The sequence below is a fragment of the Poromitra crassiceps genome (assembly GCF_964638095.1).
Source record: "Poromitra crassiceps genome assembly, chromosome: 16".
Taxonomy (NCBI): domain Eukaryota; kingdom Metazoa; phylum Chordata; class Actinopteri; order Beryciformes; family Melamphaidae; genus Poromitra; species Poromitra crassiceps.
This window is the reverse complement of record NC_139645.1, coordinates 27209891-27235412: the sequence shown is the minus strand read 5'-3', so window position 1 is coordinate 27235412 and position 25522 is coordinate 27209891. Positions and strand designations below refer to the sequence as shown.

At 44.2% G+C, this 25522-nt stretch overlaps 1 protein-coding gene across 1 annotated transcript in view; it reads left to right on the top strand.

Moving 5' to 3' along the window:
• The window catches only part of LOC310791552 (phosphorylase b kinase regulatory subunit beta-like), a gene marked incomplete at its 5' end in the record, with an annotated part of 62979 nt that overhangs the window by 2374 nt on the left and 35083 nt on the right, over positions 1-25522 (top strand). The window contains 3 exons of the mRNA XM_083653224.1: positions 879-934; positions 2110-2203; positions 20081-20164. Coding sequence (XP_083509350.1) covers positions 879-934; positions 2110-2203; positions 20081-20164 — 234 coding nt within the window. The remainder of the gene's footprint in view (positions 1-878; positions 935-2109; positions 2204-20080; positions 20165-25522) is intronic.

The window sequence follows — 25522 nt, the reverse complement described above, 5'->3', positions numbered from 1 at the left end:
TCTTTAATAAGCTATCTGAATCACAGCAGCAGCTGCCATCTTTAATAAGCTATCTGAATCACAGCAGCAGCTGCCATCTTTAATAAGCTATCTGAATCACAGCAGCAGCTGCCATCTTTAATAAGCTATCTGAATCACAGCAGCAGCATCACATCACATTTTTCCAGTGAAAATGCAAAACTTAGCATTCCCACCAAAACCATATCGCAATCACAATATTATTATTATTATTATTATTATTATTATTATTATTTGCATATTGTTCAGCTCTAGGACTCTAAATCTGTGTGTGTGTGCGCGCCCCCTCTACAACAACAAGAGAAAGGTTGTGGCTCCTTTGAGGTGTCACACAGCCCAACACACACACACACACACACACACACACACACACACACACACACACACACACACATAAAGTCTTTGCACACATATATTTTTCGTGTGGCGTCTTTTAATCCGTCATCCGGAAAACATTGTGCACACAGGAACCTTGCACGCTGAGTCTGATGTGTTTGATCGTTGTTTGTGACTCTCTCTCTCTCTCTCTGTCTCTCCCTCCCTGTCTTTCTCCATCTCCCTCTCTCTCTCCCCCCTCCCTCTCTCTCTCTCCATCTCTCCCTCCCTCTCTCACTCTCTCTCCCCACCCCTCTCTCTCTCCTCCCTCACTCTCCTCCATCTCTCTCTCTCCCTCTCTCTCCATCTCTCCCACCCTCTCTCACTCTCTCACTCTCTCACTCTCATCTCTCCCTCTCTCTCTCTCTCTCCATCTCTCCCTCTCTCTCTCTCTCTCTCTCTCTCTCTCTCCTCTCTCTCTCTCTCTCTCCCTCCTCTCTCTCTCTCTCCATCTCTCCCTCTCTCTCTCTCTCTCTCTCTCTCAGGGTCCCATAGAGAATGACGTTGTGGTCCACGTGGCCCTTATTGCAGAGAGCCAGAGGTACCCTGTGTGTGTGTGTGCGTGTGTGTGTGCGTGTGCGTGTGCGTGTGTGTGTGCGTGTGCGTGTGTGTGTGCGTGCGCGCATGTGTGTGCGTGTGTGTGTGTGTGTGTGAGTCAGGGTCAAGACTGTGTGAAGCTTGTTGACCCGTGGATCACTCCGGCTGGGGGCCACCATCATGTCTTTCTCATCATGTCCCTCACTCAAACACCAAGCTGTCTGTCTCCATCATGTCTTTCTCATCATGTCCCTCACTCAAACACCAAGCTGTCTGTCTCCATCATGTCTTTCTCATCATGTCCCTCACTCAAACACCAAGCTGTCTGTCTCCATCATGTCTTTCTCATCATGTCCTCACTCAAACACCAAGCTGTCTGTCTCCATCATGTCTTTCTCATCATGTCCCTCACTCAAACACCAAGCTGTCTGTCTCCATCATGTCTTACTCATCATGTCCCTCACTCAAACACCAAGCTGTCTGTCTCCATCATGTCTTACTCATCATGTCCCTCACTCAAACACCAAGCTGTCTGTCTCCATCATGTCTTTCTCATCATGTCCCTCACTCAAACACCAAGCTGTCTGTCTCCAGACAGATTGTCACATAGTAGACAATCTGTATAGTAGTAGTTGGTCCACACCTCAAAGACGCTGTCAAAGTGCTGCACATAAAATGGTTGACGCAAGAAAATAAAAGAATAAAAGAAGAGAATAAAATGGACATTTAAAAGCATCACAACAGAACTTTAAGAAAGAGCATAAAAAGTGCATTAAGCGACAGGCGCAGCAGTTGCAAAAAGAGCTAAAAACTTACAGAGGACTCATTGGGTTTGCATAATAGAATAAATAAATTTTTCTATATTAAATCCCCCGACATCATGACTATATAAGAAACATGATTACACACACACGATTGGAAAAATGTCCATACCTTTATAATAGTTGGACTCGAACCTTTATAGGTCACACATATCTCCTAAAAAACAGCTGTCAGCAGTTAAAAGCGAAAAACATAAACATAAAAGTCTTTAGTCTATTTTTAAAAGTAAGTAAAGTTGGGGCAGATCTGAGGTCTTCAGGCAGTTTGTTCCAGCTAGCAGAAGCATAGTGGGTGAATGCGGCCTTCCCATGATTTGATTCTGATCCTTGTGTGTGTGTGTGTGTGGTGTGTGTGCAGACTGCAGGTGTTCCTGAACACCTATGGCATTCAGACCCAGACGCCCCAACAGGTGGAGCCCATCCAGATCTGGCCTCAGAAGGAGCTGGTAAAGGTAAGATCACGGACACTGATCTCAGTCTCTCTCTCCCTCAGTCTCTCTCTCAGTCTCTCTCTCCTCTCTTTCCCTCAGTCTCTCTCGTGAGTCTCCTCAGTCTCAGACGCATCGATGCATGCAGCTGCTGCAGATAGATAGACATTGGCTGTAGCACGTTGATGGCTCTCCTGACACCAGCAGGTATTTAGCCTGCTAGATATCTGTCAGGTGTCTGTGACTCATCAGGGAGCTCCAGAAACTGTCTCAGAGGCTCGTATCGTATCGTCTGAACTCACTACTATAACACACATGTTTTACAACGACCGACTTACAGTAGTGAGATTGACTTTTAAGTTAATGAATAATAACATTAATAATAATAACATTAATTATCAGTATTAATTAATATTAACACTTTGAGTGCCACGGCCCTTGGGCAAAAGGTTGCTTGCTGTGCCACATAGGCCGCAATGCATTTTAAAACAGTCATATAATTTCTTTAATAATTACTATGTAAACACTGAACACGCACAAATAACGATGAGACTCTCTTCTATCACCTGCAAAAAAAAGTTTATTGATCCCATTTTCCGTTCTTTAGTTATGAGCCAGAGAAGATAGCTTGATTGAACGAAAAACAGACCTTTTTTTCTACGAGCTGAGATAATGAGCCTTTTGTGAAATTAAACATTTCAAGCACATCACTGACTCTGAAGCTAATTTTCTGATGTAGTCACACCTCAAAAATAATTCCCTTCAATAAAACAGTGAAGGCAAGGGAATTTTGTTTGGAAGAATAATATTTTTAGCTGAAACCAGCAGCGCTGGCCCCTGCGTGCGCTGCTGGTTGCAGCTTCTTGCTGATCTTTTGCTGCTGGTGGGCATCGGATATTCTGGTTTGCGTTTGCCAACCCTGTCCTGCTGTCTGGGTCTGTGTTGTGTGCCGCTCTGCGTGCCCCACCTCCCCCCCTCCCCCCCCCCCCCCCCCCGTTGTGGGAGGAGTGTCTCTCTGCTCTGCTGTTTTCTCTGCCTGTGCTCAGCACTGAAAAAGTCCGCTAGATCCAGCTTTTTTACAGCCGCGTGTACCAGCTCCCATGCTTCAAGTTGAGAATAATAACAAATCCACGGCTGATCATGCGAATGGGTGTTGCAGCGGACACGGAGGCTGTTGCAGCGGACACCGAGGTGCTCAATTGTGATAGCAGATTGGCTGCTGCAGGGGCACAGCTAAACGTATGCTTCAATGAAGCCGCTGCATACGGACGGATGCGATGCCCTTTTCCCCAATGACTTCTTCTGTGTTTTACTCCACGTTCTCTCATCTGGAGAGCGCTGTCGCCACCTAAGGGTTCTGTAAAATAGGTTAGACACATTCAATACCTCTGATATTGTAAGAGGCGATGTAAGAAGCTGAGATGGACACCCCCCCGTCAAAAAAACAATTTCGAGTTATTGACGCCATTTGGCGTCGCTGGCACTCTACGGTAAATTTCTAATGACGCCATATGGCGTCGCTGGCACTCAATGTGTTAATAATAAAATAATCAATAATAAAATAATTAATACAAATATTAATATTAATTAATTAATTAATTAACAGTAATTATTATTATTAATAGCTTTAATAATAATAATATTAAGACGTTGTGCCATTGGGGCATAGAGCCTTGTCACTTGGGTTCAATGATACACAAGGGATTCTCCATCACTTCCTGTTTAGCATCAACACCGCTGAACACAGCCCCCCCCCCTCGCCCCCCTTATACAAATCAGTCACACCGTTAGCTTGATTAGCTTTCAGCAACCTGCTATCAATATGCCAGCAGAGCTGGGCATATCGATCCAATCCATCCGTTTGTCAATCCAAGATCTCCTGCTCTTAAGGTCTCCCTCTTGATTGTCCCATCAGTCAAAGCCGAGCTGATTGGTCGGTTTGATGGATTAGCCGGGCGGTGATTGGTCATGTTGATGGATCAGCTTAGCGGCGGAGCTGTCACTCTGTCACTCTGGGAAATTGGGGATGCATGAGAGCTGAGCGGTGACGGGACGGAGCAGCAAACTATGCCATGAGGCATCGCTCCATCGTACCACTTGAGTAATGGCTGCTGTAATATTGACTGAGCGTCCTGCAGCTCCTCTGTACGTGGACACAAAAGTGATACAGCAGCCGTGTCCAACTCCATTTCATCCCGCGCCACATCGGCATCATGGCTGCCCTCAAAGGGCCCATTTTAAATGTAACACCATATAAATGTATCTAACCTACTTGTTATCATATTACATAATTGCCTCTGATTCGATTATTATTGGGTTTTAGTTATAATAACTTAATAATTAATAATAGTAAGAATAATGGCAGACAGACAACTATCCTACAACTATGAGAACTAATTAGAATTAGAATTGTATTGCACAAATAGTATTCTTTGCCAGCTCCCGCAGCAGGCCACATGAAATGAGGTGCCAGGCTGGATTTGGCCCCCGGGCCTTGAGTTTAGCACGTGTGATACAGGGTTTGCTGGTTTGATACGTTTCCTGAAAGAAGCTCCAAGTTGGATGAACAAATTGTTCTGCCTGTCGCGATATAGAGAGGCAAAGTGGAACGTCACTTCCTGCTTCAGCACTGTACCGGAGATTTTCATCCGCCATTTATTTTCCCATAGACATTTTGTCAAATGCTTGTAAAATAGTTGTACTTCGTCGAACCAAACGGTTCAGCTAACGCTATAATCGGGAGAGACCATAGAACATTTCACTCGGACCAAAGCTTAAAAAAACAACATCGAAAAAATATTTTCTTTAAACCCGCATTTTCTTTATGTTTTGGTCCCAGTGAAATGTTATGCGATCTCTCCTGTTTCTAAATATATCTGTACCGTTTGGTTTGAACCAGTAAAACTATTTTTATAAGCATTTTATGAAATGTCTATGGGAAAATAAATGGCGGATGAAAATCTCTGGTACAGTGCTGAAGCAGGAAGTAGGCGGTCACTTTGCCTCTCTATACTGTTTGTTTCTTGAGTAACACTTTATCTTCACCTGGTTCACTCTGTGTGTGTGTGTGTGTGTGTGTGTGTGTGTGTGTGTGTGTGTGTGTGTGCGTGCGTGCGTGCATGCGTGCATGTGCGCGTGTGTGCGTGCGTGCGTGAGTGTGTCTGAGCTGATGAGGAGGGCCAGAAATAACAACACAAATATCCATATATCGATTAATTGATTATTGTGACAGACCTAGAAAATCGTAAAAGTCGTGGAAACCCAAGTATGCAAGGATCAGATTGACATACTTTGAGATGACTGAGGTTTTTCATTGGTTTTAGATAGACCTTAATGTTAAGACGTTTGGTCAACCTATACTGTATAAAAAAACATCCTATCAAGTCGGTCACGCCACCCTACTCTTCCATCTAGCGTGTAACTTCTACCTCTCCTCTGTGTGACACACTCCAGTCATGCTGTCACACTGTCCCCTCCAGACCTAGCCTCATCACCTCTTAGTCATGTCTGTTATTCCATCCACCGTCTGCCCTCTCCTCTCCTCTCCTCTCTTCTCCTCTCCTCTCCTCTCCTCTCCTCTCCTCTCCTCTCCTCTCCTCTCCTCTCCTCCTCCTCTCCTCTCTTCTCCTCTCCTCTCTTCTCCTCTCCTCTCTCCTCTCCTCTCCTCTCCTCTCTCCTCCTCTCCTCTCCTCTCTTCTCCTCTCCTCTCCTCTCCTCTCTCCTCCTCTCCTCTCCTCTCTTCTCCTCTCCTCTCCTCTCTCCTCCTCTCCTCTCCTCTCTTCTCCTCTCCTCTCCTCTCCTCTCCTCGACACCAAGCAATCTATACTGTCATGCCCTTTAGCCACTCTACCCTATCCTTTAGCTTCTTCCTGTCACATCAAGTGCCACCTCCCCTTCCAAGCCTAGGTACTGTGATTAGATGCCCCGTGATCAATAGGTTTAAGGCTGTTTTGTGGTTAAGACACGTGTCAACAGACTTATGAAACGTGTCGGACAAGATGAGGCTCAAATGGGAGAGATGGAGACTCTGCACAAGCTGTGAACACACACATGAGCTGGAGAAGTTTCAACTCACTCCTGCGTTCATTGCTTTTGGTGCACTTTCAAAGCCCTCGATGTCGACTTGGAGGCCTTTTTACTAGAAGCCCTGCATGCATGTCGACTGTTAGGCTGCAGAACATAGATCATTCTCACCTTTAGCCTATAAGTCGCTACTGACTCGCTACCTCCTCCAGCCAAAACATCTCTGGGCAGTAGGGCTGTCACTTTTCCCCAAAATAAAGTTTGAACGAACTTCGAAATTCGAAAGTTTTTTGGTAATTTTTTTTTTTTGCAGGCCAGGCCACCGGGCATCGGCCCGACGTGCCCGATTATGCAGTCCGCGCCTGCCGGTTACATCGTATGAATATATATAATATAAAATATTAAAAGAATATAAAAAAAAATCCTCAGCTGTCCTCATGGTCCAGTCAGTCAGCTCCTCTCCGCTGCTGTGTTAGCTTGGACGCTCACAGTCACAACACTGCCTCACAAACTTGGCTGCATCCAACTCAAGACAACTTTTCAGACCCTGGAGACAATCTTTCTCAGAAGACACAATAAAAAAAAAAAAAAAAAAAAAATAATAATAAAAAATAATAATAATACGAAGTTCGAACATGGCAAATTACATTCGAACATGCCCCTCCTCCCCCACATTCGAAGTTAAATTCGAATAAAAAGTGACAGCCCTACTGGGCAGTATGAAACCTGCTGGGGGTTTGGGTTGACGTTTCAGAGCCTCGATATTGGTAGGGACGTGTCCCTAGCATCCCTACCCAAACCTACGCCCATGCCGTCGCTCAAACCCTGGTCTCTCTTCCCTCTAGCTTCCGCCCCTCGTCTTGCTGTGTCTCTTATCTACTCTCCCCCTCCGCCTTCTGCAAACTAAACCATGGTGTCATAATTTCTCCAGGCTGTCCTCTTGCCTCTAGGCCTCCTCTTGTACCTTCTGCCCCTCTCCTGTTCTATCTGTCACATGCGTATCTCCACCTCTATAGGCCTACAGTACCTCCTGCACCGAGCCAACCCTGCCCTCGAGGCCTCTCGTCTGCCTGCTTCACTGTCATCCCTGTGCCTTTGGGCCGTGTGATGGAGATGCAATGAGCCGGAGCCGGGCGGTGCACAGACAGACGCTCCTGCCTCGGCCCGGATCTGTTTATCTCAGAGTCATCGCCGCACGTCTCGCGCGCTGCATTAGCTCGCCCCCTCGCAGCCGTTTGACGGTGTTGACAACAGCCGCCCGACGACGGGAGAGCGCCAATTACATTCTGCTGTTTGCTGTCGGCGCCGCCCGCGCTCTCGCCCCACAGCTTATCCTCTTGCCGGGCGGGCGATAGATGCGGCTCTCGCGTCTTCTCTAACTCACGTCTTCTCTCACTTATATCTGCCCGCCGGCGACGTCTTCTGACGGGCTTCTCTCCGAGTGCCGAGGTTACGAGCAGCGCTCCTGTCAGGCATCTAATGAGCTCCTAAAGAGGCACCTTAGACGAAAGGCTGCAGGTGAACTTCACATCTCACAACCCTGCTGTCCATCGGGCTCCAGACTGCACGGGGCAACGGCGTTGCTGCGTTCCTTTAACCCATTGATACCTGATGCAGCATTTGTGTGTGTGTCCCTTTAAGACCGCGAACCGCGTATGATGCAGTTCGCGGTCTTAAAGGGATACACACACAAATGAGGGATATACTGTACATGCGAAATGCTGCATCAGGTATCAATGGGTTAAAGCGAGTGGCAAACGCGTCATCTCTGACCTATGTGTGTGTTCGAGCTTCAAGTCGCAAATCCAGGGATGCTAATAGCGTAGCAGCAAAGTGGCTGAACCAAATGATAAACAACGTGTTTTATTAATATTCGTAATCAAATATACATTTTTAAATTCGAATGTCAGCATTATGAACGATTATTCGAATATGCGAATATTCGAGGACAAGCCCTAATGCAAATGACTGGCTCATTTTAACACACATTTCAGAAAAATCGCTCTTCACGATGTCAGCAGAGTAATTGGCTTTGTCGCCTGGCATGTGGCCTTGTGCCCTAAAAACAAAATGGTGACCCTGAAGGCCAGATGGCCACGCCCCTAAAGTGACCAAATTCCCAGCCTGGTCGTCCCGCATTGGCGTGTGACCAAGAAAGCCTGCCCCCTCGCTATTTTGATGGGTTGCATTCACACTACGCAGGGGGGTACGCATCACCCCAGCAAGAGAGAACAAACACAACTCTAGTCCCTTCTTACCTCATCAAACTGCACTTTGTCTCTTTGCTAAATTAAAAGTTTGTAGCAGTCAGACTTTGTGCTGCAGTCCGAGCGTCTGAAAGGAGGCTTTGATAGACTGCCTGTGTGCTTCTTCATTAGTATTCTGCAGACAGGAGGCGCTGAGTGCAGTCAGAGGTTCTGCAGACAGGAGTTAGCTGAGTGCAGTCAGAGGTTCTGCAGATAGGGGGCGCTGAGTGCAGTCAGAGGTTCTGCAGACAGGAGTTAGCTGAGTGCAGTCAGAGGTTCTGCAGATAGGGGGCGCTGAGTGCAGTCAGAGGTTCTGCAGACAGGAGGCGCTGAGTGCAGTCAGAGGTTCTGCAGACAGGAGGTGCTGAGTGCAGTCAGAGGTTCTGCAGACAGGAGGAGCTGAGTGCAGTCAGAGGTTCTGCAGACAGGAGGAGCTGAGTGCAGTCAGAGGTTCTGCAGACAGGAGGCGCTGAGTGCAGTCAGAGGTTCTGCAGACAGGAGGCGCTGAGTGCAGTCAGAGGTTCTGCAGACAGGAGGCGCTGAGTGCAGTCAGAGGTTCTGCAGACAGGAGGCGCTGAGTGCAGTCAGAGGTTCTGCAGACAGGAGGCGCTGAGTGCAGTCAGAGGTTCTGCAGACAGGAGGTGCTGAGTGCAGTCAGAGGTTCTGCAGACAGGAGGTGCTGAGTGCAGTCAGAGGTTCTGCAGACAGCTGAGTGCAGTTAGAGGTTCTGCAGACAGGAGGTGCTGAGTGCAGTCAGAGGTTCTGCAGACAGGAGGTGCTGAGTGCAGTCAGAGGTTCTGCAGACAGGAGGAGCTGAGTGCAGTCAGAGGTTCTGCAGACAGGAGGAGCTGAGTGCAGTCAGAGGTTCTGCAGACAGGAGGTGCTGAGTGCAGTCAGAGGTTCTGCACTCAGGAGGAGCTGAGTGCAGTCAGAGGTTCTGCAGACAGGAGGTGCTGAGTGCAGTCAGAGGTTCTGCAGACAGGAGGTGCTGAGTGCAGTCAGAGGTTCCAGCTTCCTCTCCTCCAGGTCTTGTCCTTGGCTGGTCGAGCAGAGGGATTTGCAACGGCACTTAATCCTCAATTAACAATTCCCTCTCTTTTTATGCCGACCGAGCGATTTGTTCTTTTAGCGTAATAATCTGCTAATTGTTGAAGGCGTTGCTTTCTCCTGGTGTGTTCTGTGTGGGCTTTTTCTCTCCTTCCCAAAACAGGGAAGCACACAGGAGTGGCACAGCACCACCTCCTGGTTGACTTGCGGTACAGCGGCGGTGTTGAGATGGGTGAATGCAGTGCCACATGTTGTTTCACAGATCAGGCAGATTGGGAGCTATTTAACGTTGGTGTTTACTGGCTGTCAGTCACAAGCAGTGTTAAAAGTAACATATTACATGTAATATATTACTTTTAGCAGTAACTCAGTCATATAACTTATTATTACTTATAGGATTTCAGTAATATTATACCAGTTACTTTGTCAAGTAACTCAAGTTACAAATTGAGTTATATTTTATTAAATCAAAGCACATTATTATTTAAAAATATACAATCATTTCCTAATCAAACTTTGTGGTTTTATGCAAATAACCACTATAGATGACAATAACAGAGGAAAAGAATAACATTTAGTATTTTGGATTGTTTACACTGACTTCAAGGCGTTGACATTATTTTTCGGGATGGTTCCGATGTCATTCTGCTGTTGCTGTTGTTTTGGTAAAAGTAATGCAAAAGTAGTGTAGTAAGTAACGAGTTACTCTACACAGACAGTAATATTGTAAAGTAACTTATTACTTTCAAATGAACGTAACTAGTAATATGTAGTATATTACATTTAAAGTAACTTGGCCAACACTGGTCACAAGGGGATATACTGTAGTGGCAGCAACACACCCGCACAAACAGACAAGAGCAAATATAATGTATGTACTCTCTCTCTCACACACACACAGACACACGCAGACACACACAGACACACATGCATACACACACACACACAGACACACACACGCATACACACATACATAGGGCTTTCACTCTGGCAGGGCTCCATGCCGGTCCCGGTTCCCAAACCCAAATTTGAACCAGCCGGCACGTTCAAACCGAAAAAAGTAATTGGTTCGGAACCTGAAAAGTTGGTTCTCAGCGGAACCAAAAAATACTTTTTTCCTTGGGAACTGTGACATCATCAGTGGGCGTGTCTTATCCTAGGCTGTGAAGATGAGCAGGAAGGAGAAGAGGGCAGTGACAACATGGAGAAAAATAATTTGCAGTTTTCTGCTGAGGAAACCAAATGTTTAGTGGTGATTTGGGCATCTACCGAATTTCAAGAAAAGCTAGAAAGCAGGACAAGAAAGAGCAAGTTGTATGCCGAACTTCACTCGAACACCAGACCAAATAACTTAAAAAACTGATGGAGTACCGAATAACGTCCTCCCACTGTGGTTCTGCTCAAACTGGTGTGAATGCGGGCTGGTGCGCCAGAATTCACCAAGGTTCTGAGACTCCAGAACGGAGCTAGAACCAGAACCGTGTCTGTCTGAAAGCGGTACACAGACACACACATGCATACACACACACACACACACACACACACACAGACACAGACACACACAGACACACACACACACACACACGCACACACACACAGACACACACACACACACACACACACACACACACACACACACACACACACACACACACACACACACAGACACACACACACACACACACACACACACACACAGACACACACACACACACACACACACACACACACGCAGAAGGCAATTGTGGTTGCGTTGCGGTGAGTGTCTCTCCAGGGAAGCAGAGCAGGGAAATCAATGGCCATCTCCTCTCTCTTTGCATCTTTGAACGGAGTGCGTTTTGACAGCAGGGCCTCCGGATACTGATCGCGCATTCTCCCCGCTGCCGTCCGTAATGTGTTTCAGAGACGCTCCGGAGGGAGAAGGGTGTGAGATATCTCTCTATTTATCTATCTATCCTTCTGCCTGACTCGCCCGCTCGCTCTGTCTGTCTGTTCAACTCTCCACCTGTGTGATTACCACTGCCACAGCTCATGCACAAAAGCTTCAAGTGAAAGCGCAGTGTTGTCGGTGACAGCCAGACCAAACATCTCAACATATAAATTGAGTCTTGATTTTCATTGTTAGATTATGATTTCGTGCAGAATTCCATGACAGCCTGTATTGTAGGTAGAGAGAGCCAACAGCCAAACTGTGATCAAAATAGCCTATATTTGTTCTACATTCTCCAATTGTGTGTAAATGAGTTTAGCATTTCTTACATCTCCTGGAGAACCCCCCCCCCCTCCCAAAAGGATCCCTGTGGTCCTCGAACCCCACGTTGAGAACCCCTGCTCCAGACATCCTGTCAACTCTCATCTGTATCACCTCACCTCATCACTTGCGATCTGACTGGACTTGACTGTGTTTCACGTGGGCACTGTGCGCCTGCCTGGCTTGACTCTAGACTAAATTGATATGAATAGAGATGAGTCAATTACATTTGGCTCCTACGTCTGCCATGGACTGCCTGTCGCTGATACAATTACATTGTGTAGAAAAGATGAAGCGTTTCCATAAACGCTTCCTCCCAGGCTCAAAATGACCCCCCCCCCCCCCAACACTCCATCCACAATTGATATCAAACCTGCCTTTGAAAGTAGAACAGGAGGCTTCCTTTGTGCTGCTGTAGCAACCAAACGAGTCCGATGCCGTTTGACTTTCTGTCTTTAAAATCTCATTTTCTTAAAACAAGTGAAAGATGTGTCCCGTGGCGGTGAGATAATTCCATTTCTTTCCGGTGCAGATTCACTTGTTTCAGGAATGTTGTCAGCCTCAGTGTCTTGAAACAAGGTGAAATATGGCCGATTGTTCCACGAGCAGCAAGGAAATGACAAGAGACTCCTTCAAACAATTAGCTTTGTAATCAGTTGGAATGATCACGCCTCGCTGGCAGATGTGTTAAGAAGAAAAGTACGACCCGGACATCTGGATAGTGCAGCGGTAGATTCCCTACGTACCAACACATGGGGTCGCAGGTTCGATCCCCCGTGTTACCTCCGGCTTGGTCGGGCATCCATACAGGCACAATCGGCCGTGTCTGCGGGTGGGAAGCCGGATTAATGCTACGTTCACACCGGGCACCCAAGCCTTGCCTACGCCTTGCCTTTACCCACACTTTTAAATAGGCGTCCGTTTTAGTCAACGAGGCTGTGTACACCGGGCGCCTGAGCGTGAACCCTGCGTGTACCCACGCCTTGCCTGTGCCGCGCCGATTTTATCGTTTAGGCGTGAGTTCTATTTTCAAGCCGACTAGGCGCGTGCAGGCAAGCTTCTTCTGTCAAGCCATGAAGGAAAAACGCGACAATATCCGTGGGAAATGGCAAAGTCAACTGAATTTCAAAATAAAATGGAGTTACTACAACAGTGTTGAGCAGAGAGAGAGATTGACGGGTGGCTATCACGTGGGGCTTTCTCCCCGTCGGCGAACAAATCTTCAGGAGAGAGAATAGCGACCAAAGAAGCAAGATGGACAATGTTGTTGTGCCAGCACATATTCTTGCAAGATTACCTCTCTAAAAAGTCTGACTATAGTCAGACCTGGTTATACATATCCAGCATCAATAGACCATTAAATATATCAGATTTATTTTACCTACCCATGATAATTCGGGACCACACGTGAAAAAATACAGTCGGGACAGAGGAGAGGTGCTTGTGACTCTGCTCCAGGTTCAGCGTGGAATAGGCGTGCGGTGTGATCGCAAAAGTGTGTAATAGATTCACGCCCAGCTCAAGATCTGCAGGCGTAGGCGTGGGTTGAGGCAAGGCAAGGCGTAGGTGTGAACGTAGCGTTTGGCTATGTGTGCTGGTCGCTGCACTATAGTGCCTCTTCTGGTCGCCTGTTCTGGGACGAGGAGAACTGGGGGGGGGGGGGATGGCGTGATCCTGCCATCCTCCTGCTGGTGAAACTCCTCGCTGTCAGGTGAAAAGAAGCAGCTGGCAGCTGAGTTAAGATGGGTGTTGTGTGTGGTTTTGTATAGTGGACCAGTTCTGCCGGCTCATGCAGAGAGCTTTCAAATGGTTTATTTGTTCTAATGAGGACTCCATACTCTCAGCTGTGCACACATTAGGCCTAAGTGTCTGTTCTTATGGGCCACTGCATCAAAGTACAACACAGCGTTATCAGCGCCGGGACGCATGGCTGTGCTTGGCTCCACTAAGCAGGCCGCTGATGGCAACACAGGGACCTTTCATTATCACCACCTCTCACAACTTTACACAGAGCTAATATCAGCAGCTAGCTGTGCCTTAGGTCTCATAACTTTACACAGAGCTAATGTCAGCAGCTAGCTGTGCCTTAGGTATCATAACTTTACACAGAGCTAATATCAGCAGCTAGCTGTGTCTTACGTCTCCTAACTTTACACAGAGCTAATATCAGCAGCTAGCTGTATCTTAGGTCTCATAACTTTACACAGAGCTAATACCAGCAGCTAGCTGTGCCTTAGGTCTCTTAACTTTACACAGAGCTAATATCAGCAGCTAGCTGTGTCTTAGGTCTCCTAACTTTCCACAGAGCTAATATCAGCAGCTAGCTGTGCCTTAGGTCTCATAACTTTACACAGAGCTAATATCAGCAGCTAGCTGTGCCTTACGTATCATAACTTTACACTGAGCTAATATCAGCAGCTAGCTGTGCCTTACATCTCATAACTTTACACAGAGCTAATATCAGCAGCTAGCTGTGCCTTACGTATCATAACTTTACACTGAGCTAATATCAGCAGCTAGCTGTGCCTTACATCTCATAACTTTCCACGGAGCTAATATCAGCAGCTAGCTGTGCCTTACATCTCATAACTTTACACAGAGCTAATATCAGCAGCTAGCTGTGCCTTACGTCTCCTAACTTTACACGGAGCTAATATCAGCAGCTAGCTGTGCCTTACGTATCATAACTTTACACAGAGCTAATATCAGCAGCTAGCTGTGCCTTATAATGTATGTCTCCTAACTTTACACAGAGCTAATATCAGCAGCTAGCTGTGCCTTATAGGTCTCCTAACTTTACACAGAGCTAATATCAGCAGCTAGCTGTGCCTTACGTATCATAACTTTACACAGAGCTAATATCAGCAGCTAGCTGTGCCTTATAGGTCTCATAACTTTACACAGAGCTAATATCAGCAGCTAGCTGTGCCTTACATCTCATAACTTTACACGGAGCTAATATCAGCAGCTAGCTGTGCCTTACGTCTCATAACTTTACACAGAGCTAATATCAGCAGCTAGCTGTGCCTTAGGTCTCATAACTTTACACAGAGCTAATATCAGCAGCTAGCTGTGTCTTAGGTATCATAACTTTACACAGAGCTAATATCAGCAGCTAGCTGTGTCTTAGGTCTCATAACTTTACACAGAGCTAATATCAGCAGCTAGCTGTGTCTTAGGTCTCATAACTTTACACAGAGCTAATATCAGCAGCTAGCTGTGTCTTAGGTCTCATAACTTTACACAGAGCTAATATCAGCAGGTAGCTGTGTCTTAGGTATCATAACTTTACACAGAGCTAATATCAGCAGCTAGCTGTGTCTTAGGTCTTATAACTTTACACAGAGCTAATATCAGCAGCTAGCTGTGTCTTAGGTCTCATAACTTTACACAGAGCTAATATCAGCAGCTAGCTGTGCCTTACGTCTCCTAACTTTACACAGAGCTAATATCAGCAGCTAGCTCGGCCTTAGGTCTCATAACTTTACACAGAGCTAATATCAGCAGCTAGCTGTGTCTTAGGTCTCATAACTTTACACAGAGCTAATATCAGCAGCTAGCTGTGCCTTAGGTCTCTTAACTTTACACAGAGCTAATATCAGCAGCTAGCTGTGCCTTACGTCTCATAACTTTACACAGAGCTAATATCAGCAGCTAGCTGTGCCTTCTCTCCTAACTTTACACAGAGCTAATATCAGCAGCTAGCTGTGCCTTACGTCTCATAACTTTACACAGAGCTAATATCAGCAGCTAGCTGTGCCTTAGGTCTCATAACTTTACACTGAGCTAATATCAGCAGCTAGCTGTGCCTTAGGTCTCATAACTTTACACAGAGCTAATATCAGCAGCTAGCTGTGCCTTAGGTCTCATAACTTTACACAGAGCTAATATCAGCAGCTAGCTGTGCCTTAGGTCTCATAACTTTACACAGAGCTAATATCAGCAGCTAGCTGTGCCTTCTCATAACTTTACACAGAGCTAATATCAGCAGCTAGCTGTGTCTTACATCTCCTAACTTTACACAGAGCTAATATCAGCAGCTAGCTGTGCCTTACGTCTCCTAACTTTACACAGAGCTATATCAGCAGCTAGCTGTGCCTTACATCTCCTAACTTTACACGGCGCTAATATCAGCAGCTAGCTGTGCCTTATGTCTCCTAACTTTACACAGAGCTAATATCAGCAGCTAGCTGTGCCTTACGTATCATAACTTTACACAGAGCTAATATCAGCAGCTAGCTGTGCCTTACATCTCCTGACTTTACACGGAGCTAATATCAGCAGCTAGCTGTGCCTTACGTCTCCTAACTTTACACGGAGCTAATATCAGCAGCTAGCTGTGTCTTACATCTCCTGACTTTACACAGAGCTAATATCAGCAGCTAGCTGTGCCTTACGTATCATAACTTTACACAGAGCTAATATCAGCAGGTAGCTGTGCCTTACGTCTCCTAACTTTACACGGAGCTAATATCAGCAGCTAGCTGTGCCTTACGTCTCCTAACTTTACACAGAGCTAATATCAGCAGGTAGCTGTGCCTTAGGTCTCTTAACTTTACACAGAGCTAATATCAGCAGCTAGCTGTGCCTTACGTCTCCTAACTTTACACAGAGCTAATATCAGCAGCTAGCTGTGCCTTACGTCTCCTAACTTTACACGGAGCTAATATCAGCAGCTAGCTGTGCCTTACGTCTCCTAACTTTACACAGAGCTAATATCAGCAGCTAGCTGTGCCTTACATCTCCTGACTTTACACGGAGCTAATATCAGCAGCTAGCTGTGCCTTACGTCTCCTAACTTTACACGGAGCTAATATCAGCAGCTAGCTGTGCCTTACGTATCATAACTTTACACAGAGCTAATATCAGCAGCTAGCTGTGCCTTATAGGTCTCCTAACTTTACACAGAGCTAATATCAGCAGCTAGCTGTGCCTTACGTATCATAACTTTACACAGAGCTAATATCAGCAGCTAGCTGTGCCTTATAGGTCTCATAACTTTACACAGAGCTAATATCAGCAGCTAGCTGTGCCTTACATCTCCTGACTTTACACGGAGCTAATATCAGCAGCTAGCTGTGCCTTACGTCTCCTAACTTTACACGGAGCTAATATCAGCAGCTAGCTGTGCCTTACGTATCATAACTTTACACAGAGCTAATATCAGCAGCTAGCTGTGCCTTATAGGTCTCCTAACTTTACACAGAGCTAATATCAGCAGCTAGCTGTGCCTTACGTATCATAACTTTACACAGAGCTAATATCAGCAGCTAGCTGTGCCTTAGGTCTCATAACTTTACACAGAGCTAATATCAGCAGCTAGCTGTGCCTTACATCTCATAACTTTACACAGAGCTAATATCAGCAGCTAGCTGTGCCTTACGTCTCCTAACTTTACACGGAGCTAATATCAGCAGCTAGCTGTGCCTTACGTATCATAACTTTACACAGAGCTAATATCAGCAGCTAGCTGTGCCTTATAGGTCTCCTAACTTTACACAGAGCTAATATCAGCAGCTAGCTGTGCCTTATAGGTCTCCTAACTTTACACAGAGCTAATATCCGCAGCTAGCTGTGCCTTACGTATCATAACTTTACACAGAGCTAATATCAGCAGCTAGCTGTGCCTTATAGGTCTCATAACTTTACACAGAGCTAATATCAGCAGCTAGCTGTGCCTTACATCTCATAACTTTACACGGAGCTAATATCAGCAGCTAGCTGTGCCTTACGTCTCATAACTTTACACAGAGCTAATATCAGCAGCTAGCTGTGCCTTAGGTCTCATAACTTTACACAGAGCTAATATCAGCAGCTAGCTGTGTCTTACGTCTCATAACTTTACACAGAGCTAATATCAGCAGCTAGCTGTGCCTTACGTCTCATAACTTTACACAGAGCTAATATCAGCAGCTAGCTGTGTCTTAGGTCTCATAACTTTACACTGAGCTAATATCAGCAGCTAGCTGTGTCTTACGTCTCATAACTTTACACAGAGCTAATATCAGCAGCTAGCTGTGCCTTACGTCTCATAACTTTACACAGAGCTAATATCAGCAGCTAGCTGTGCCTTACATCTCATAACTTTACACTGAGCTAATATCAGCAGCTAGCTGTGTCTTATAGGTCTCATAACTTTACACTGAGCTAATAGCAGCAGCTAGCTGTGTCTTAGGTCTCATAACTTTACACTGAGCTAATATCAGCAGCTAGCTGTGCCTTATAGGTCTCATAACTTTACACTGAGCTAATAGCAGCAGCTAGCTGTGTCTTAGGTCTCATACCTTTACACTGAGCTAATATCAGCAGCTAGCTGTGTCTTAGGTCTCATAACTTTACACTGAGCTAATATCAGCAGCTAGCTGTGCCTTATAGGTCTCATAACTTTACACTGAGCTAATAGCAGCAGCTAGCTGTGTCTTAGGTCTCATAACTTTACACTGAGCTAATATCAGCAGCTAGCTGTGCCTTAGGTCTCTTAACTTTACACAGAGCTAATATCAGCAGCTAGCTGTGTCTTACATCTCATAACTTTACACTGAGCTAATATCAGCAGCTAGCTGTGTCTTACATCTCATAACTTTACACTGAGCTAATAGCAGCAGCTAGCTGTGCCTTAGGTATCATAACTTTACACTGAGCTAATATCAGCAGCTAGCTGTGCCTTAGGTCTCCTAACTTTACACAGAGCTAATATCAGCAGCTAGCTGTGTCTTAGGTATCATAACTTTACACTGAGCTAATATCAGCAGCTAGCTGTGCCTTAGGTCTCATAACTTTACACAGAGCTAATATCAGCAGCTAGCTGTGTCTTACATCTCATAACTTTACACTGAGCTAATATCAGCAGCTAGCTGTGCCTTACATCTCCTAACTTTCCACAGAGCTAATATCAGCAGCTAGCTGTGTCTTAGGTCTCATAACTTTACACAGAGCTAATATCAGCAGCTAGCTCGGCCTTATGGAGGTGATTTGAGGTGAGCAGCAACACCAGAAAGGCTTCAGTGGGACAGGGAGATGATGGGCTGCAGTGCACTCGCCTGGCATTTCAAACAGAAGATTACACCTTTAACCTGTTCTGGAGGAAGACGGGTGATAAGATCCCAGGGGAAGATACAGACGAAGAGGCAGGTTTTAGCTTTTGCACAGATTTACCTGCCACATTCTAAAGGGTAGAAATGAGATGGTGTATACTTAAAGGTTAAGTTCACCCGGAAATGAACATTCTGTAACCCCCCTCCCCCCCCCCCCATGCAGATGGAAAGACAGGTTTTTTAGTTTTGAATGAATGATGACCAACTTTCAAACGTAAAAAACAAACAGAGAATAAAACAAAACCAACAAAACCAACAAAACATAAAGTGTGACCCCCAAGCTTGGGAAACCACTGTGTTAGATGCTTTTTCATAACTCAGATCATAACTGACCCATCTCACCCTGGCCATGATGTGTTTGAACTCCTCCCCTCCGGCAGGCGCTAGAGAGCACTGCACGGCAAAACCACCAGACGCAAAAACAGCTTCTACCCACAGGCCATCACTCTGATGAACACTTAAAGCAGCTTACGCTTACTGTGGAATAACTTACTGTTACCGTGTTAAATCACTGTGTGTGTCTGCGCACACACACACACACACACACACACACACACACACACGCGCGCGCACACACACACGCACACGCATGCACGCACACACTCACTATTTGATGCCGGTTTCTCTGGGAAATAACTGTGCAATACGTGACTCAAAGCCTCGTTCACATTGAACAGCATTTAACTCTGCAATATTATCTGGAAATAAGCCTTTTTACAATCCTATGTGGCATATTCACACATTTACTGTACATTTACACATATTTACATACATTCCGTATTTAAAATAGACACTTTACACCACACTTATTGTATAGTAGTAGTTACTGTAAATTTACATTATTTCATATATGCATATTTAAAATAGACACTTTACACCACACTTATTGTATAGTAGTAGTTACTGTAAATTTACATTATTTCATATATGCATATTTAAAATAGACACTTTACACCACACTTATTGTATAGTAGTAGTTACTGTAAATTTACATTCCTTCATATATACATACATATTTAAAATATACACTTCACTGTTTATCCCTGTTACAAATGCTGTAAATTGATATTTGAATATCTCAATAAATATATTGTAAAGAAAAGAAATGAGATGGTGTGCGATGTGCATGTTGTACTCGGAGAGTAAATATCTGTGTGTGTGTGTGTGTGTGTGTGTGTGTGCGCGTGCGTGCGTGTGTGTGTGCGTGCGTGCGCGTGGGCGTGTGTGTGTGTTCCCATAGGCCTACCGCTTCCTGGCGGCCAATAAGAAGCTGGGGTTGAGTGGGCGTCCAGAGAGGCCAGTGGGCTGCATCGGGACCTGCAAGGTACTCCAGCCCCGCTGCAGGGGTCAGAGGTCACCCCGCTACCACACCTCCCACACATGCATCTGCATACACTTCCCACAATGCATCTGCATACACGTCCCAGCTCACAAAACATCCCGGAGAGAGAAATGATCCACCCCGTGTCTGAGTTCCAGGACTTTAACCCTTTCCTCTGAGACACAGGCATCACTGAAAAGACATTAACCCTTTCCTCTCAGACACAGGCATCGCTGAAAAGACATTAACCCTTTCCTCTCAGACACAGGCATCACTGAAAAGACATTAACCCTTTCCTCTCAGACACAGGCATCACTGAAAAGACATTAACCCTTTCCTCTCAGACACAGGCATCACTGAAAAGACCTTAACCCTTTCCTCTCAGACACAGGCATCACTGAAAAGACGTTAACCCTTTCCTCTCAGACACAGGCATCACTGAAAAGACCTTAACCCTTTCCTCTCAGACACAGGCATCACTGAAAAGACCTTAACCCTTTCCTCTCAGACACAGGCATCACTGAAAAGACATTAACCCTTTCCTCTCAGACACAGGCATCGCCGAAAAGACTTTAACCCTTTCCTCTCGGACACAGGCATCGCTGAAAAGACTTTAACCCTTTCCTCTCAGACACAGGCATCACTGAAAAGACTTTAACCCTTTCCTCTCAGACACAGGCATCACTGAAAAGACATTAACCCTTTCCTCTCAGACACAGGCATCACTGAAAAGACTTTAACCCTTTCCTCTCAGACACAGGCATCACTGAAAAGACTTTAACCCTTTCCTCTCAGACACAGGCATCACTGAAAAGACTTTAACCCTTTCCTCTCAGACACAGGCATCGCTGAAAAGACATTAACCCTTTCCTCTCAGACACAGGCATCGCCGAAAAGACTTTAACCCTTTCCTCTCAGACACAGGCATCGCTAAAAAGACCTTAACCCTTTCCTCTCAGACAGAGGCATCGCTGAAAACATTGTGTTTATTCTGAGGATCTTGGAGATGCATTTTGATTCTGCTAAGCTGCTGTCACACTGGGCCAAAAGGGCCAGAATCCTGAAATTTACGATCAGATATCTCCAATATTCTCTAGACGATACGGACCATTTCTGATGCATATTCTGAGTTTTGTTGATATACGCCTATCTGGTCAAATATGCACTCAATATACATTGTGAGGATATATATTATACTACCAGATACATCTTATTTTTGTGTTCCAAATATGATCGTATCTCATGTCTGGAAATATCCAAGGTCAATATTTGTTTTAGAAGACTGATCGTCTGGCATATCTGTATGTGTCAATGGACAAAGTCTATATTGAGTTCATACATTATATGACTGAAAGTCATATAGTTACTCTGGAGTCTCTCTAGAATACAGACAATTTCCACTGCAGAGTTTCCACTGCATATTCTGGGGCAAGTGATCTACAACCTATTCAGCTTGCTCCTTTTAGAACTGAATCCACTTTATTGGAGCAGTAATTAACACATTCACTGCCAACAGTTTTTTTTTTTACTGTAGGTAGCTTCTGCCAAGGGTTTTTTTGAGGATTCTGGCTCATCTTTCAAGAGCCGAGGATTATTTTCTGCTAGGAATTTGTGAACACAAAATATCTCAAAAGAACTAATAGAATGTGTGCTTTCTCTGTCTAAAAGAGTTAGTTTGTAGAGTTAGTAGTTATGTAGGCATTAGCAGTTGAATACAGCATGGTTTCAGCGTCTGAGAAGAAAAGCTGAGAAAAATGCATTTTTGTGAAATTCGATAGAACAGTCACTTTAACTATTTATTTTTGGCATCAGTGAGACATCAGACATCTAAACAATAGTTCTTTGAACAGTAATTTCCTCCATAACAGCACCCTCAACCCCCTCTCCTCCAAACTCCTCCCTCCGTGGGTGTGTCTCTGGTGGCTTTGCAGCGTTTGTCACAAGCGAATCTCTCCTGCCTGTCTGTGCTGCCTGGCTGCTGGCGGCCGCTCTTTGGGCGAGTCTGGATGGGGCTCGTTTTTCGGTTGTGAGCTCAGCTGGAATGAAGCTGCGTGCGATTCTGGGCTTTCTGCCGGTGTTTCAAAGTGTGTTTCACCCGTAATCTATTATGCAAATTTGCAATCCCACACCGCCAGCTCCCTGCGCGAAAGCGAAAGCGTTTTCGCCAATCCATTTTCATGAGAATGGCTTCCTCACGCTGCTGTTTTTGCTTGGCTTCGTCTAGTCTGGAGAGCACTGTCGCCACTTAGTGGGTCGGTAAAATAGATTATACACATTCAATACCTCCCATATTTTTATAGGAGATGTAAAAGGGTTTGATCGACGTCCCACCGTCAAAAAAAATGTTTTTTTTTTGACGAGATATCTCGTCCACGGCAGTCAACCGTTGGTTTCTGCTTGACGAGATATCTCGTCCACGGCAGTGAACGTGTTAATCTTACAGCAGGAGTCAACAATCATCTGCTTACTTGTTATTGATTTGCCTCCCTAGAACAACAAACTCATTGTGTTCTGGCACCGCAGTATATAGTATATAGTCTCATATAGCCAGACCTATCCACACTTTATATTATATTTATATTATATAATATATAGTCTCATATAGCCAGACCTATCCACACTTTATATTATATTTATATTATATAATGTATAGTCTCATATAGCCAGACCTATCCACACTTTATATTATATTTATATTATATAATATATAGTCTCATATAGCCAGACCTATCCACACTTTATATTATATTTATATTATATAATATATAGTCTCATATAGCCAGACCTATCCACACTTTATATTATATTTATATTATATAATGTATAGTCTCATATAGCCAGACCTATCCACACTTTATATTATATTTATATTATATAATATATAGTCTCATATAGCCAGACCTATCCACACTTTATATTATATTTATATTATATAATATATAGTCTCATATAGCCAGACCTATCCACACTTTATATTATATTTATATTATATAATGTATAGTCTCATATAGCCAGACCTATCCACACTTTATATTATATTTATATTATATAATATATAGTCTCATATAGCCAGACCTATCCACACTTTATATTATATTTATATTATATAGTATATAGTCTCATATAGCCAGACCTATCCACACTTTATATTATATTTATATTATATAGTATATAGTCTCATATAGCCAGACCTATCCACACTTTATATTATATTTATATTATATAGTATATAGTCTCATATAGCCAGACCTATCCACACTTTATAGTATATTTATATTATATAGTATATAGTCTCATATAGCCAGACCTATCCACACTTTATATTATATTTATATTATATAGTATATAGTCTCATATAGCCAGACCTATCCACACTTTATATTATATTTATATTATATAGTATATAGTCTCATATAGCCAGACCTATCCACACTTTATATATTTATATTATATAATATATAGTCTCATATAGCCAGACCTATCCACACTTTATATTATATTTATATTATATAATATATAGTCTCATATAGCCAGACCTATCCACACTTTATATTATATTTATATTATATAATGTATATTTCATATAGCCAGACCTATCCACACTTTATATTATATTTATATTATATAATATATAGTCTCATATAGCCAGACCTATCCACACTTTATATTATATTTATATTATATAATATATAGTCTCATATAGCCAGACCTATCCACACTTTATATTATATTTATATTACCGTAAATTCCGGACTATAAGACGCACCGGTCTATAAGCCGCGGGACCAAAATTGACTATTTTTTTCTTCTATAAGCCGCACCGGTCTATAAGCCGCGGGTGTTTTGATGTTTAATTACCATATGAAAGGGTTCGTGCACAGAGAGGAATGTCGGGAAAGCGATGGCTGTTTGGGGAAGCTCCCATTTATTAACATTTCAACAAAACAAAACAAAAGTCAGGTCACTAATCCCCAGACAAAATCACACAACAATAGGCTATATGTGCAGCAAACCTGTAACCAGAGAAGTCAAGTCACTAATCCTCGTCTTCCTCTTCTTCCTGCATACTGAAACCACCAAAGTCCTCATCTTCAGTGTCGGAAACGAACAGGTTCAGGGTGGCTTCGTCAACCACTCTCCTCTCTCCTTCATTGTCACTCAAAACCAACGAACTCCTCTTCATCACTGTCGGCATCGAACAGCCTCTGAAGCCTCTGACGGCCCTCAGCGCCAGCTGTGGCGGCGTCATTCTCTTCATCCCGCAGCAGTCCAGCGTTTTGGAACCCGTTGGTGATTGTGGATGTTTTCACACTCCTATAATATTCCGTGCTGAGACAGTTCCTCCTGCTGCACCGTCCAACGCCTCACCATTGACTCATCGATGCCCAGGTTACGCGCGGCTGCTCTGTTTCCCTCTTTTAATGCGAGATTGACTGCTTTCAACTTGAAAGCTGCCTCGTGTGAATTTCTGCGTACCTTCCCCATGGTAAGTGAGAGTGTTGCTTCTACTGCTCGTTCTCATGCTGTCGAGAATGAGCAAAGCTTTTTTTTGGTGAAAGAATCCTCCAGGGCGCTTCTTGTTAACAGTCCGAGTGAGTGGCAGGTCGAACGTCAAAGGCACTTCATCCATATTTATGATCTGCTCCGGTTCGATGGAATATTCCTTGATCTTCCTTTGTGTGAATTCGCCGAAGTTTGTGATTTTCTCCTGGTAGTCGGGGGAGGGAGTTGATGGCCGAGTGGCCGTTTGCTTACCGTAATTACCATATGTAAGTGGTCACGCACAGAGGGGATTGTCGGGATGGCTGTTTGAGGAAGCTCCCATTTACCATATTACCGTAACATTTCAACAAAACAACATAACACAACACCACCGTTGTTTATTTTTACAGTGCACACAGTGTCCGCGGTGTGGTGAAAAGAGGGCAAGAGAGGAAATTAAAACAGAAGTGGATTTATAGTTAGAAAGAGTGCTAAAAAAAGAGAGATTTTATTTGTATTTTTTTTTTTTTTCTGAAAAAATCCATAGATAAGACGCACCGTTATATAAGCCGCAGGGGCCAAAAAACGGGAAAAAAGCCGCGGCTTATAGTCCGGAATTTACGGTATATAATGTATAGTCTCATATAGCCAGACCTATCCACACTTTATATTATATTTATATTATATAATATATAGTCTCATATAGCCAGACCTATCCACACTTTATATTATATTTATATTATATAGTATATAGTCTCATATAGCCAGACCTATCCACACTTTATATTATATTTATATTATATAGTATATAGTCTCATATAGCCAGACCTATCCACACTTTATATTATATTTATATTATATAGTATATAGTCTCATATA